Source organism: Argopecten irradians, chromosome 4 (assembly GCF_041381155.1).
Source record: "Argopecten irradians isolate NY chromosome 4, Ai_NY, whole genome shotgun sequence".
Lineage (NCBI taxonomy): Eukaryota > Metazoa > Mollusca > Bivalvia > Pectinida > Pectinidae > Argopecten > Argopecten irradians.
This window is the reverse complement of record NC_091137.1, coordinates 11,808,465-11,823,850: the sequence shown is the minus strand read 5'-3', so window position 1 is coordinate 11,823,850 and position 15,386 is coordinate 11,808,465. Positions and strand designations below refer to the sequence as shown.

At 34.0% G+C, this 15,386-nt stretch overlaps 2 protein-coding genes across 3 annotated transcripts in view; both read right to left on the bottom strand.

Annotated features, from left to right (window-relative positions):
* The window catches only part of LOC138320611 (protocadherin Fat 4-like), a 30,352-nt gene extending 25,576 nt beyond the window's left edge, over window positions 1-4,776 (bottom strand). For both annotated transcript variants that reach the window (XM_069263709.1, XM_069263710.1), the window contains exon 1: window positions 4,472-4,776. The gene's annotated coding sequence lies outside the window, so the exon portion shown is untranslated. The remainder of the gene's footprint in view (window positions 1-4,471) is intronic.
* Window positions 4,777-13,553: 8,777 nt separating this feature from the next.
* The window catches only part of LOC138322098 (protocadherin Fat 4-like), a gene marked incomplete at its 5' end in the record, with an annotated part of 44,527 nt that continues 42,694 nt past the window's right edge, over window positions 13,554-15,386 (bottom strand). Inside the window, 2 exons of the mRNA XM_069266154.1 lie at window positions 13,554-14,767; window positions 14,949-15,022. Of these exons, the coding sequence (XP_069122255.1) occupies window positions 14,581-14,767; window positions 14,949-15,022 (261 nt within the window). The remainder of the gene's footprint in view (window positions 14,768-14,948; window positions 15,023-15,386) is intronic.

The following is a 15,386-nucleotide window of genomic DNA, read 5'->3' as shown; positions in this document are numbered from 1 at the left end:
TGCTTATGAAAGGGTTGAGCGCGCTTACGGATAAATATATAATAGGTTGTCAAAGGTAAATACGGAGCAGACACCTGTTATGTTTGGACCGTCCTAGGAAATTATTCATTGTATTGACTTGACGCGATAAACAACGTTTCCTGTTATCCAATCAACACATGTTAAATCAGTTTGTTTTTGCATATTCCACATCAAGATATGACTTGTTTATTTGTTGTAACCCCACATTCACGGTTAGGCCGGGGTTTCATCCTGGGACCCTCCGAACACCAACCGGTTGCTCTACCAATTCAGCTTTTAGGTCGCCGGCGGTCGAAACGATCTAGAATAATTTAACTTGATTTGAGTCAACATCCCATTAGCAACTAATGCAATTTAAGGGCAACCTCCTATATACTGTGCGTGGTGAGTGTCTGTGCGTTTTGGGAGAAGGTTCTGTAATGCTATCTAACTGAAACACGCTGACAAAGATACAGAACAACAAACCCCACTGGTCACATAATACTGATATCAAGCAAACCAGTCTTCCCACTCCTTTATGCTGATTCTAAGCAAGAGGAGACACCGCCACTTTTGTTTGACTATGGTGTATATTGATCATGGGACATAGCTCAAAACCTTCTTCACAGTGTCGAATGCTCAACTAAATCTTAAAGTGAGGCGTTGTTAAGGAAGAGACATGTTGAGAAAGAAACCACATAAAAATTCAGTCGCCTTTTACTATCATGCAATAGGAATATCTGGCACACTTTTATAAATTCTATCAAACCTGCAGGTCAGTCGTGCATCCAATAGGTACAGCGAACACTATTCTCAATCTTTACGGAACTTTTGCCTTGGATTCATAAATGAGCCTACAGTTAAGTGATTAAACAAAGCTTTGGACTACCGCAGGCAAAGCGTTGTAATTGTCCATATCACAAAACTCTTAATTGAGACTAAATGTGATAGCTCTTCAAATTGGAATGGGTTTTTTTTCTTTTGAAAGTGAAATATTTCTACCACTCTCATACAGCTATTATACATTGTGAGAATATTTAACATTCGTAAAGTGAATTAATTAGTTACAGTTTATATATAAATTGGCTATTTTAAGACGTTGAGGGATCCAGTCAAAAATCGATAAATAATCATAATACAGTGTTAGAAAACAAGCTAAATAATTGAGCGATACAATAACCAGGTGAGCGATACTGGTACTCTGAGTCTCACTAGTATTACACATAGTTAATACTCTATTGAGTACTTTCTAAACTGACTCACAATGTAAATAGTTTATCCAATGTAGACATAGCAATCACAGCAAATCAAGAATATTTTCATAAGTAAATCGACTAAAAGGAACTTAGCAATTAGATTTGTGAAATGTTATCTACTGTATAAATAATACACAAATGATTTAACGCATTACAAGTGGTTTAGCACGCTTTCGTAATTTATGTCTCCTCAAATTACATGGCTCTGGCCACCAGACCCTAAGTTGCTGATAAGACTTTCTCAGCAGAGTTCTTTACTAGATTATCTCCCTCTAGTTTAAAACTTAGGATCAGGCATGTAGTAGAGACAAAAATAATGAAGCCAAGTTTTAGTGATTTTTTTAATATTTTAGAGACTCGTGGCCAGTCTTACCTATCATGAACAAGCCTTGGTTTTATTTTACTTAATATTTTAACAATATCCGATGTCGTTGAAAGGCGAACGTTATTTGGCAAATTTAATCAAATGACCTGTGACAATTATTGAAAACAATAGGTGTGGATACAGAGAAAATGTAACAACTGTGTATTACTGGGTTTATTACTGTAGGAAGTCATGTACGATGTGTTCTAGTGTAAGATTCACACATAGGAATAATATGATGCAATTACGGTATGATAATCATAAATCAAAGTTCTTGAGATATGTACCATTAAGATCCTGTCTTTATCATCTTTATTCTATAATTACACATCCATGCTTAATGCTCACTTTATATAACTCCATATGAGTCTCTCGCGTTCCGACAATGTAAAGAAATACTGACGTTATCCTTTTATATATTACATACGTATATGATAGTTATAGATACTTTAGTAATCTATCCCAGCGGTTACAATGGATGGTCAAATCGTGACGACTGGACGTACAGCTATTGTGTTTATGGGTATAGAATATCCATTCATATCTATTACGATTTTTTCCTTGAATACTTTAACTTTATATGTTCTTGTTTCAATTTTCAATAATTAAAAAATACTATGCCTTGAAAGAAGCATATGGTTCTAAAGAAATTGTAGCATCTTAGAAAAGAAAACTATTTAGTTGGAAGACACAAATCCTTATCATGGCCAATATCGCTTTGCATTAAAAGAAAACGTTGCCATTGGTCTTTGCAATTAAGACTTCGCTTACCTGTTGGATTGTCCATCAGGATTATTTTCAGGAGGGGTTACCTTCACAAGATCTCCCAGAAAAGTATCTTAGAGGTCTATCGAATATATTACACTAGTATAAAGCAATCTGTCCCGGTAGGCTGCTGCCTGCTATCTCATGATCTCAAGTAATGTGGATGGTATAATGACGGGAAGACATACAAGTCACTTAAAGAAGATCAATGGCGGAATATCTCTTATCCATTGGGGATAATCATGGCCCTTGATGTTGGAAATATTTATCCATTTCATTTTGAAGCTGAGCTACTTCCTGATTCCAAATTAGGAAGAGTCAGGCTACATGCGTCGCCGATTGAATAGGTCGACGTATCCGTGTATACACGTGTAAGGATGTTGTACATTTCGTACATAATCAACAACTCGTTCATTCTATGTTTTGTATTTTTTCAATTTAATACATATTCATTCCCAAACAAGGGCTGGTAAATGGTACAAGAACGAGTCCTTCCTATTTATATCTTATAATAAATTCTTTTCATAACAAAAAAAAAAAAATTAAAAATTAAAAAAAAATACATGTGTAATTGAAATCTGAGGCAAAACCCTCGATGAGCCGTCATATGACTATTTATGTCTTTACCCAGCCTAACGATTACTTAGTACTCATAAACACAATCTGATAAAGTGTGTTGTATCCGGATTAATTGAATAACAGCAATATATGTTACCGTAGTGCCTATAGCTTTGGGACCAACTATTTTATTTTATCTAATTCATTGACAGGCCCTGCAGGTAGGGCGTTAGAACTGTAACTGCTGCCCCTATTGCATAATCGTAAAAGGCGACTAAATTTGGGATATTATCTTTTCTCTTCTTCCTAATAAATTTATCTTTCCTAATGCCTCCATTGGCACCGCCTCACTTTTGGCCTTGAGTTGAGCGTTCGCCACTGTGAGGAAGGCTCTGGGTTCTTTCTTTCTGTCCCCGGGCCGAGACACACCAAAGTCTATAAAAGTGGTAGTTTCTGCTCCCGCTTAGCGCTCAGGATACAGGGAGTAGGACGACTGGTTCGCCCGTTGTCAGTATAATGTGACCGGGTGGGGTGTTTTGCTTGGTGTCTTCGGCGGTATGCTTCAGTGATATAGCTGATATAGCACTATAAAAAGGCAACAGTTCCACTATACAAGAAGACACAACATGAATATACCGCAGTCTCCCAAAACATGCACCTCACACAACATACAAGCAACACACCGCATACATGGGAGGCCGTCCTTACATGACCATAGCTGTTAATAGGACGTTAATTAATCAAACAAACAAACAATAATTCATCGGAAACAGCATGTACCACATTATTCAAACATGCCATACGGCCATGTCCTAAATATCGTAAGACACACGTGTGATAACACTATTTGTGACTTCACAGGTAATAATGACGTCATAATAACGACAGTATAACGTCGCACGAATATCTCGTTTGACGGAAATGTCACATTATAGTCTGATTTCGCCTCTTTAAAGAGAAACGAAATTGAAAGGCTATTTTCTGTTTCTATTAATATTAGTTATGTGATAAATAGAATCTTACATTCGTGATTACATTATTTGAAATTTATCAAACTGGTCAAATAATTCAATATGCCACTCGCCTAAAGAGTCGTGGAATATCAAATTATAGAACACGTTTAATAATTTCATATCACATAGCAACTCATGTCAGATTCTCTATTTACAGAGTAGTGTTGAAATCATATAAACTTGATTTTAGTATTCGAGTAGAAATGCCAATTAAACGCATAAAAACATGAGTAGTGTCTGCTGTCTTAAGTCTAATGTTTATACCCTGACCTATTTACATGCGTACTAAAGTTTACTTCTGCAGAATAACACTAGACGTAGAAGATAGGTATACAGGGCAATAGGTGACATTGTAATGGTCTAGTCAACAGGAACGTGTACTGGGTAAACCTGGCAGAGGAACAGACGATACAGCTTTAAATATGTAAATGAAAAATACCTAAGGCAACACAAAATAACTATTCATAAAAGAGGTAAAAAGAAAGATCAAAATAAAAGAGAAATTAACAACTTACCCGATAATCATTCTGCTGTCTTTTCGGCGAACGTTTTCCCTCCGCTTTCAAATTTTTGAAACCGCGTTGATATACATTCGTTTGATTATATAATCGTTACGGTTTTTCAGTATAGATACAGTGCATATGCAATACATGTGGTTGATGATCATAATTCCGTTGACCATGGCTCCATGAGATGACACGATCCAGCTTCTCATCATGGGTAGTTTACTTGGGGCGCTCCTGGTGAAGTTCTGTATAACACAACGGACTCTCCTATACATAAGTCAACCAGGAAGTCATTCACGGCTGACTACTCCGACGTGCGGCAAGAGTAACCCAATACCTATGATACAGCTAAATTACAGATATTCTATTCTTTTGTATACACAGACAACGTTCTGCACGATTAGGGTGTATACTCTACTACAAATGTTTGTCCTACACTAAGAACGTAATATGGTCCTGGTGTAAATATAAAACGAGCTCTATTGATGTGCTCTCAGAAATCATTCCATACCGTCCTGTCTTGCACAAATGAATTTAAAAGGTAACCTTTGAACTTTTGACAAGAAATAGAACTCCAGTATTATACATGACGTATTCTAACTCTACTGTTGTAGGGTCCTATGGACTGGATACCTAAACAACGTCAAACGGTAAAGACAAAGGAGGTGAACATTTTAATGAAGAAATATTGCTGAAAACTGCAAAAAGACAATTAGTACATTTAGGAAAAGATCACACACTTTATAATTGATATTAGTCTTTAACAAAAATATCCCATTTAGGAATATATTTCCATGGTTAATTAAGGTATGTTGAACCACGTCATTTCCTTGATTTTTTTGTTATTTTGCTTTAAGAACCAGTGATATGATACTTCCTCGTAGCTATTTTTCTCTGTTAACATTAGCTGTATGAATCCGGTTATAAGCAGCCAGATGTTATGATTGAGAACATGATATGTCTGTAATGCATTAGAATTAGTCATTGTCTGTGATGAAGTCACATGTTGTTTGCATCACGTTTTCGTTATAATCTTGTTTCTTTGTGTATGTTGACGATTTGGCTAAATAAATTCAAGCACATGTATCAGTATTAGTTGTTTTACCGATATTTCTTTAAAGTGTTCTGTAACTAAGTTTCTTTGTCTATCAGTTAAAGTGAATACTCCCTTATCAAAACGACCAAGGTCTGTGCTCCGTTGTCATGTCAGTTGCAATCGTTTACCCTTGTAATGTATGGTGAGGATCCTGGACCCCTTACATTGTTATACTCAGAGAAGACCTCTCCTTAAATACTCTAACTTAGTCTTAAGTACAAACAATACGATATTGGTAATGTTCTAACTTTGAAGCTATTAATGCCATTTTTTGAAGGAAAAAAAATCTTTGCACACTGTACTATTTTTGATGGTTATATTTTTACGGGCTGAATGTACACTGTTACTACCCCTGCTGCGCATCACGTAGAGGAGCTTGTTTTATGTCGTACGTTATACGGTGTTACATATTTGGTCATTTTCTTTTCCAACACTATATCCAGAATTACTCTCGAATTATACTATCTCTTAACAAGTACTGCTGTTAAAGAATAGTGTTGTGTTCTTTACCCGTTTTTAGTAAAATCACAAAATTCGACACAGTTACACAGGTCTTTTATTTATTTTGATAAACACAAATCAGGTTACAAATCAATTTCCCTGTTCTTTAAAATATCTATTTCACTTTTTTTTCATTTTAGCATTGAATCTTTACTAGCTGGTATCCTTATGATCCCAACTTAACTCTATGCATTGTCTCTAATCTAACCTACATTATAAATTCCGTCTCAACTCTAACTCTCGTCACCATCTTCTCCCAAGAACTTCAACTCTTAACTCCCAGAACTATCCTACGTGCTCCTTTTATACACAGGCAATATTTCTTCACGTGAAATTCACGTGAAGGCCCTTTAACGTCAATTTCATGTGATTTTTTCACGTGAAGTTTAAATTACACGTGAAATCCACGTGCAGAAATTATTCTTGTGTACCCTTCAATTTCCCCTATATCCAGAACTGTATCTTAACTAGACCTAAACTAGACCTAAATTTTGGATTTAAGTACTGAGGGGTATTTTAGATACAAAATGGCCGTCTACCGTATCTATGAGTGTGAACCTAGATAACATAAATCTCTACTTGACCAGGAGGATGGGGGACATTAAGATACGCAGGGCTCAGGTATTCTCAGACTCCTTAATCACTCACAAAGAGAGTACTGCTAGCCCAGCAACCTTTATCTGCCGCGTACCTAATTGTAACTGTCCCGTAACACCCATCCGCTCCCTTATTGAACACTAATGATACGCTACACACTATTGAGTATCAACTAAGAATTATACACTAGGATTATAGATCTACACATTATACGCTAACAAGTTGCTTTTCTAAACACGGAAAAGCAATACGTGGGACATATTGCATGTGTGAATACAGAAAGTTAGCTTACCCGTTAAATGTTTTTATAATTATCAAATGTGAATAGGAAACCATGTCCATGCAAAACAAAGATATTTATTTAAAGTTACGGGTATACTACATAACCATTATGTTTAAAAGTCTGCAGGTGCTGGGTACCTCTGTCAGAACATAATACCTTCATCAGAATTTTGTCGATGAATTTACATTGGTTTCCTTCGTACTGTGTTTGAAAGTGCATCAGATTTCAAAGAAGAACATATTTTTAGACGAATAAATATATCTTCCATTTTTATTTTAGTAATGTCTTGTAATATCTATGTTCAGAATCCATAATCTTTTGTTACGGGTATGCACCACACATATAAAAGGACATTCTTTTTTTATGTTGACTACCCAATGATATTAACATCAGTTTGAATAAGATGTTTCAGCTGCCATAGCCAATCAGTTTTTTAAATGTATATCTCAGTTTAACTTATGACTTTTACAAAACATTGTGATGAAAAATATGTTTTGAAATTGTGTTTATAACTTGAAAAGGTAAATAGAAGTAGAAATAGATTTATCAAACTCAGATCACATCCTGGTATATATGTTTCAAGTAATGGAGTGTTGTGCAGTAAAAGAAGCTATTGAGATGATTTTACTAACAAAAATCATTATGAATATTAACAAGGCATTGCATTTAATTGGTGACAAACAAAGTCATGTTTAAGAATGTTCAAAAAATTAAATGTGCTTTACTATTAACGTATGGCATATTTGAAGTATTTGCTAAAATTAACAACTTTCACAATTTTTATTTTGAAATACATTTTAATTCTTAAATATAGCTACAAAATCAGATACGTATATGTGTGTTTATGATGGTGCTGGTATAGGCACATTGTTTATAGGTAAATATACGATGGCCGACAAAAGCCTGGCCAAAAGATATGGAAAAAAACTGTAACGCTTTTTAGCAAATACTTCCCATATGTTGCTCAGTTTACCAACACACTGACAAATCTCAAGAATTGAATTTCTGGTAAATCCCAGTTTTTAGCACTTTTATTTTTTACCGAATTTTAAGATGCTTAAAAATCATATTCAAGACCCACTACACTAATATACCATGTATTGACATCCTGCTTGTTTAAATACTTTATTTTAGCGAGTTTCTGTCGGGGGAAGTAAAGCCGATAATTTTTTACTCTGTCCATTTCTTGAGTATTTTTCATTTCATTTTCAGATATGCTAGAAATCACTAAATCGCACATTACAAATCCCTTTCAGTTTCTAGATTCAGTGCATCACGAAAAGACCAAAGCTATGTTCATCCTCGGACGACATTTGGAAATGGGTGCAATATGGGTATTTTAGGTTCACCAGGTGTATATGTGATGAATGCATTGGTATTGTTGATTGCTCTGGTAAATACGTGAGTGAGCATGCGCATGTTTCACTTGTTACTGGTAACAAACGCAGGTTGTTGCTGTTTTCAGCATATGCCATCAACCTGGTTTATAGATGATGAATGAATTGTGAATGTTTGTTAACACAATAGGAACTGTGTTTTGATTTAGAGATAAACCTCAAACTGTACTATATGTGTGAGAGGGAACAGCACTAACAACTTTCGCACCATTTCAAAGTCATGTACGTAAGGTAATGACAACAGTCAAAGTAAAAGAAGCGCTAATGAAGGAAAAATATATTCAAGTGGATATCTATCTGTCACACATTTAATCTATGTTGGCTGTACACTAGCATATGGTAACAGTCAAATATTTACATCAGGTATTATTTTTATTTGAAAGTCAAACGTCGCGCTGCACAACATACAAAATGTGAATGTCGTAAGTTGAGCTTGGAAACATTTAAAATCTGGATTAACGTCGTATGACGATATGTCGAACTGATTCACAAACCCGCATTACGTGTTGTAGATATGCATGAAATTCAAAAGCCGTAGGTCGTTACAAAGTCCTCTTAGTCCGGCGGATTCGTGAAAAGATGAAAGCGTTAAACTTGTCACAAACATAAACGAGATAAAATAAGAACTCGGACTACCTCGGAATTTTTCTAGATATGGAATTGGCGGCCTTTTATAAGAAAAATCTCTATATTTCCTGTTCAGGACTATATTTTTTGTTAGACTTTGACATATATCCAATGTCAATTTTACTGTAGCGTGTCAGCAATTTTAAATAGGTCTTGAAGTAATGTGTTTAATGCCCATAAGTTTGATATACCATTATAAATGGTATTTTCTAAGATGGCCGCCAATTTAGAAGAAAAATCACTATATGTTCTGTAATTGAGAATATGTGTGTTGTACCTTGACACCTTTACCTCCGTGAAGTTGATTACTAGTTCCCAGTTCCTTATTCCATTACTTATTCGATTCCCTGATTACTTATTCGATTTCTAGCTACTAATTAACATCAGAAATGGTTCAAAATGCATTATTATGCATCACAATAATCTATTTGACCTTTTAATTACTTATTAATGGCCCATTACTTATTCGATTCCCTGATTACTCATTTTTTTAGAATTCCATGAGGCTCAATAGACAAAAGTGAACATGTAATGCATGATTAAACTCTTTATAGTCTTTACATGCTGAGCATTGTTCTGAGTTGTGAGCCCCTCTTGCAACAACATTTTAAAAGTTCTTCTGCAGGACGTTGAGGCATCTGTTATCTAAGTTATCTAATGTAGGGTGTACCCATCATATTCTCGTCTTTCTCTCTTCTCCAGGGTACAGGGTAAATTTATTGGGAAGTCTCCATCAATCGAACCTTCTGTATAAACATGTTTTTTTTCAAGCTGACAGTGATTCTATATAAGCAGATTTAACCACTATAAATCTCTTTTAAGGATTATTTTTCTGAGGTTTCAGTCCCGTTGAAGTCTCGTTTCGACAACGACAAAAAATTCAAATAAAATCTATTGATATCTGTAGCAAGTTGCCAGATGTAAATTTTGTCAAAAATACATTTCTATTCTTATTAGATTTTTTATACGGGAATTTTAAGAAATTACCCATTTGGCGGTCATTTTGAAAATGTGCCTTATTTCGCTTGGAGTAGAGCCAAAGTTTTACCATTTTTTTGCTTAAATTCTTTATACTTAAATCATCACGGTGCCAGAATTTTTTAGCTGTATCAAGCTATTTTTTCTGTAATTCTTGACATGACTAGATTCGTGGTAATTAAAATGTAAGCATTATTGTGTGAAAATATACGTTTTGTCACCTTAATTTAACATTTAATGGTAATTTTAGCACTTTTGTTTTTTACTCTAAATATTGAAAAATAACAGATATTGAAATGGGGCAAAAAGTAAGTGCACGGGCACAATTCTTCTGGCTGATTTAGAAAAAGCAACCTTTTCCCTATTGGTATGAAAAATATTTCCAACAGTTTAAAACCAGAACTTTTCTATAAAGGTTTAATCTGGCAAAAATGGCTGAAAATAGTGCAGTTTGTAGCTTTAAATTAAAGGGTAGGGGTAGCATATGTTGTTATTCTGAGTAAAAATATGAGTATTATTAATCATAACTGCTATTGTTTTTAAAAAGGACCACTGCAAAATAAAATCTGAAAACATCTATGCATATCAAACACCTCATAAGGGAATTATGTATTTTAAAATGGTCAAAGTGACAAAATTCCCATGAAATCCAATGTTTTGTCCATTAGGTATCTTTGAGTGACAAAAGCTCAAAAATGAGCAAACGGACAAATGTTTTTCTCCCATTTTCGTCTATGGTATGAGTTCCTATTTCTAAAAATCTTTATGAGAAAAAAATTTAAGAAAGAAACTTTTGACTTCTAAGAGGTTTACATCCTTAAACTAATATGTAAATGTAACAAACCATTTAACTAGAGCCCTCATGGTTCCATATCTTCTGGTAATCTTATTTTGTATCTTTTTAGTTTGAGTTACTGAAAAAATACATTCCTTTCCAACTATTATTTGATGTCTGATACTTATTCAAAAGAAACCATTTGTTTCATCCTAGAGCATTCCTAATTCCTAGACTTTTTTGTACTGTTAGGGAAAAAGCCATCCTTCATAATCCAGGGGTTCTGATCACTTACGATCTCTACACCCCTGGACTATATCATAGTAAAACTGAGGCTACAAAACAAAACAGTCAATTTAGTCTTCTGATGCACATCAAAAGAGCCGTATAACGGTACACTGTGGTTGACCATGTGACTTTGAAGTTGCATATAATTGGGCGTTGCTCTCTCTGAAGTCTTCAAAGGGAATATTTGCTGGCCTGTTATTGGTTCAGATTTGTTCCTCTGAGTTGTTTTCAGTTTTACTATGAGATAGTCCAGGGTTGAAGAGATCGTAAGTGACCTCGACCCCTGGAATATCGAGGAGAATGAGAACGCACTTACTGTATAGAATATATGCTAATTTACAAAATTCTATCACGATTTGTTGTTTTATTAAAACAGGTATTTTCCCGGATTTCAATTTGTCTGAAAAAAGTGTCTGCTATTACATTATACATATGGGATGTTTTTAGACTGATTTAAAAGTGTGGACAAAATCGATATCATGCCAAATATTTGGTGCAAACCCAGTACCCTTAATTTTTATTCTGTACATTTTTTTGCTGGAAAAATCAATTTATAGTCAAAATAATTAGTAAATATCATTATATATGGGTTTACAATAAAGAATGAAGAACATTCCAATAAAAAAATAATATATTAAAAAAAAATATTTAAAAGGCGGGCACAAGGGGTCCCCTTGACACATACCCAGAGTATTGTCAGAAGACTTCATTTTAGGCCCTTGATGGCTTTAAAAAAAAGGTAAAATAGATAAGAAGCACGTATAAAGTAGAAATGTATCTAGCCATTAACAATACAAACTTTGAAAATAAAAATCGGAGCGTGGGCAGATTTTGCAACTCAATCTTTATATTATCTTTCTCCAGTAATAAGTTTTTCTCCGACAAGGGCATGCTGTTCCGTACCGATGTATTCCAATGTTAGCATGGACTACATGATTTGATCCTCAATATATCGTGTATGAAACATTAGATCATTGTTCAGGTCTAAAATGAATTACCCTTATGTCCTTGGCCAATAGATAGACTAATATATGTCGAGCAAATAGATAATATTCAGTGTGCACTATCCTTATGCCCCCTGTTTTTCACCGACATTTAAAAGTACAGTGTACTGATGTAATCCAACAAAATGGACGAAAACACATTCTTTACGTTAAAGTTATAATTTGTGCCATAAGTGTACCAGGGAAAACTTTTGATATGTGACTCAACACCCAAAGTTATCAATATTAACAGCATGATAAAACTTACAATGCATCGGCATTATTTATACAAAGACAAAGGGAGAGCCAAATGGATTTTGGCAGTATTATATGTATGTTTAATGAAGTGTAAACACATAGCTAAACTAAATATTTACCAATGACCTACACAGATAGTTTTTTTGTGTTTGTTTTCATTGTTTTCACACAAATAGATTGTTATCGTTTGTTTGTTTGTATTTATGTCCTATAACCAACAAGGGCCCACTTATCCAAAGGGTGATTAGGATAATACCAGTTTAACGACAATTCTTCAAATCAAGATAAAATTATTTCTGGTAATACGAATTTTACAAAATTCTATAAGAACTCCAGACTTTATTTACTGTGAAGATATATTCACACCTTTTTCAGTAAAGGAGGAATTAAAATTCCATTAGTTAAGTGATTAAGCTTATCAAACCAGAACCCACAACTGGAAGATAAATCGTAACATGTCGGAACACCTTTAACAACTCGGGTCATCGTGATCCTTGATTTGCATAATTAACACGGTAAACTAGCAAAGGCATACAGTTTGTTCAAATATCATAATCAAATTGTTTCTTTCACAATTTTGTCGATTATGTATGTGATGACTATTCTCTCCATCAACTTTTGACAATTTGTCGATGCAGTTTATCTGAAGATCAGCTGATTTCTTTATACATCATTAAAAATATAACCAAATCTCTTGAACTTGGTCCAAATAACAATTCAAAAACGTATTGTTAATAATTTTAAAACAAATTCTAAACGGCAGAAAATCTTATACCATTTAATTTGGTCAAAATACGTCATTGTTGTTACAGAAATTGTAAAGGAAACTTCAAACAATACATTCGGAGAGATTCTGTTATCTTTTCCCAATATCCAACGCCTAATTCTGTCACCTCTCCTTTCTCTGTTCCATATGTATGTCCTTATAATGGCGTGTGAATGTGTATACAAGAGTGCAATTGTGAGCGATACTTGTAATATCTTGTAATTGACTCTTTGAGTAATGGTTACAGAAATCACCCATTAAACATGTAAAGAATTCAATCAAGGTCCGACAGTGAAACAACAGTGTGTTTAGGTAGGAAAACAATACTATATGAATACAGTTGGACTCAAACTCCACGATGATGTTTTCAGAATATGTTTTTCTGCAGATGTTAACGAAAATAGGCAACAGGTTAAGCATATACAGGAGAGCCGTGTTACCAAGAGAAAACAAAATCACAAAGCTATGGTATATACCATTTCAAATATGCTACATGCGGAATAACCTGTAAAACTGGTGTATACACGAGAAGGACATCAAAACAAGATTTGACGACTCTTTTGATTTATTTAAGTTTCATTGCAAATAATTCATTCCAATCAATACATCATACAACAACAATATACATATCAAAGTAGGTTTTACAGTCGACTGTTCTGGAGACAATGTTTTAAGATGGATTTGTTCTGGAATATCATTCGCTATGGATATTGATGAATTACCTGTGTTTAACATTGTTAGTTTAAAACGCCTTTTGTTACTATGTTGTTTTATAGACGACCCACGTCAATCTCTTAACTTACATTGGAATCTAATAGATAAAAGATAAGTACAGAAGATCAGTATATAAACCATCAAAGTACAAGGTGATGAGGTAGTGTGACATTAACAGCTTAATCCACACAAGGTCAGTAAGATGTTAACCTCTATACATCACGGGGTAATCCACGTCGCCGTAAAAACCTTATAGTCAAGACTAATGACATTGAGAATAAGCTCTTTCTCTAAGTTAAAATTTGTGGTGATTATCCCATTATCTTTTTTAAGTTTTTAATCTTTATTCTATTCAGACTTTGATTTTATTTGATTTAAAAATGAAATGACGTGTTAAGTGTAAACCAATAGGTTTGCTTAATAAAACATCATATAATTTAGTAGTCGAAATTCAAATACGAAGTCATTATTTTGCAACTTAGATAATGAAAACTTAAAATAATGGTTTAGATAAAAGAATGAATAAGAACAAAATGAACACATTGAAATAGTATGAAAATAAAATGGAAATGAGTATATAACATTCATGTTTGTGATTGTTTTTACGTACTAACATCATTAAAACTTTCCAATTTAATCGCTTTTAATCATTATATTTTTATATTATGTAACTATAAATGAAAACAATAATGATAAGTATGATTAATACAATAACATTATAACAGCACTAAAACAAAATAGCAGTTATTGACCAGTTGTACTTTACCATGGAAAGGAATGTGATGACACAAATTAAAGATGGCGAAACGTAATTACTGGTAAACAAATTATTGTCAGGTAAGTTATGCGAATTTGTCAATAATCAGGAAAAGGTTCGTGGAGCGTTGAGTTTCGGAACGATACACGGTCTGGATCCCGGAAGGTTATACCCCGGGGTCTGGCGGATCCACTATACGAGTCATGTGACTGTCGCCTTGGCAATGGAGGTGCATCAGGACGATCATAATCATCGGCAATAGATGACCCATCATAAATGCTTCCCCTAAAACGCAAACGTAGTATAAATATCATTTATATTTTTCAATTCTGTATCCGAAGCCAGATATGCATCGCGAATCCAATTGTACTCCGATGATAAAAACATATTTACAATACATGTACAATATATTAATATGTAATAGCAGTCTTTTGATTTGTGAATTAGGAGAAAACAGATTGGTTACCTGTACGGGTGAGGACTGTTGTCCGAGTATCTGAAGTCATGAAAGCTCCTTCCCAGGCTCCCTTGTGTATCACGCTAAATAAATACACAAAACAAGATATAGGTGATATCGAAGGGGTTATATAACGTCGTGTGTATCATATCAATTTTTTACAGTTTGCACTGATATGGACTCAATAACCATACTTTCTAGTATTATCACTATCAGTGTATAATGATAGTACAATACGTTATTATCATTATACCCTCATAACCTAAAAAAAAATAATAATAAAAAAATATTCCTTAAATAATTACATAGCATAGGCTTAAGGTATCTTAACGTACTTGTTGTTTACTGTTTAATTCGTTTTGTACGACAAACGCATTATATATAAAATATCGTAACCATTACTTCTATCTCTTAATATCTACATGGAGATTAATATCATTTTCACCA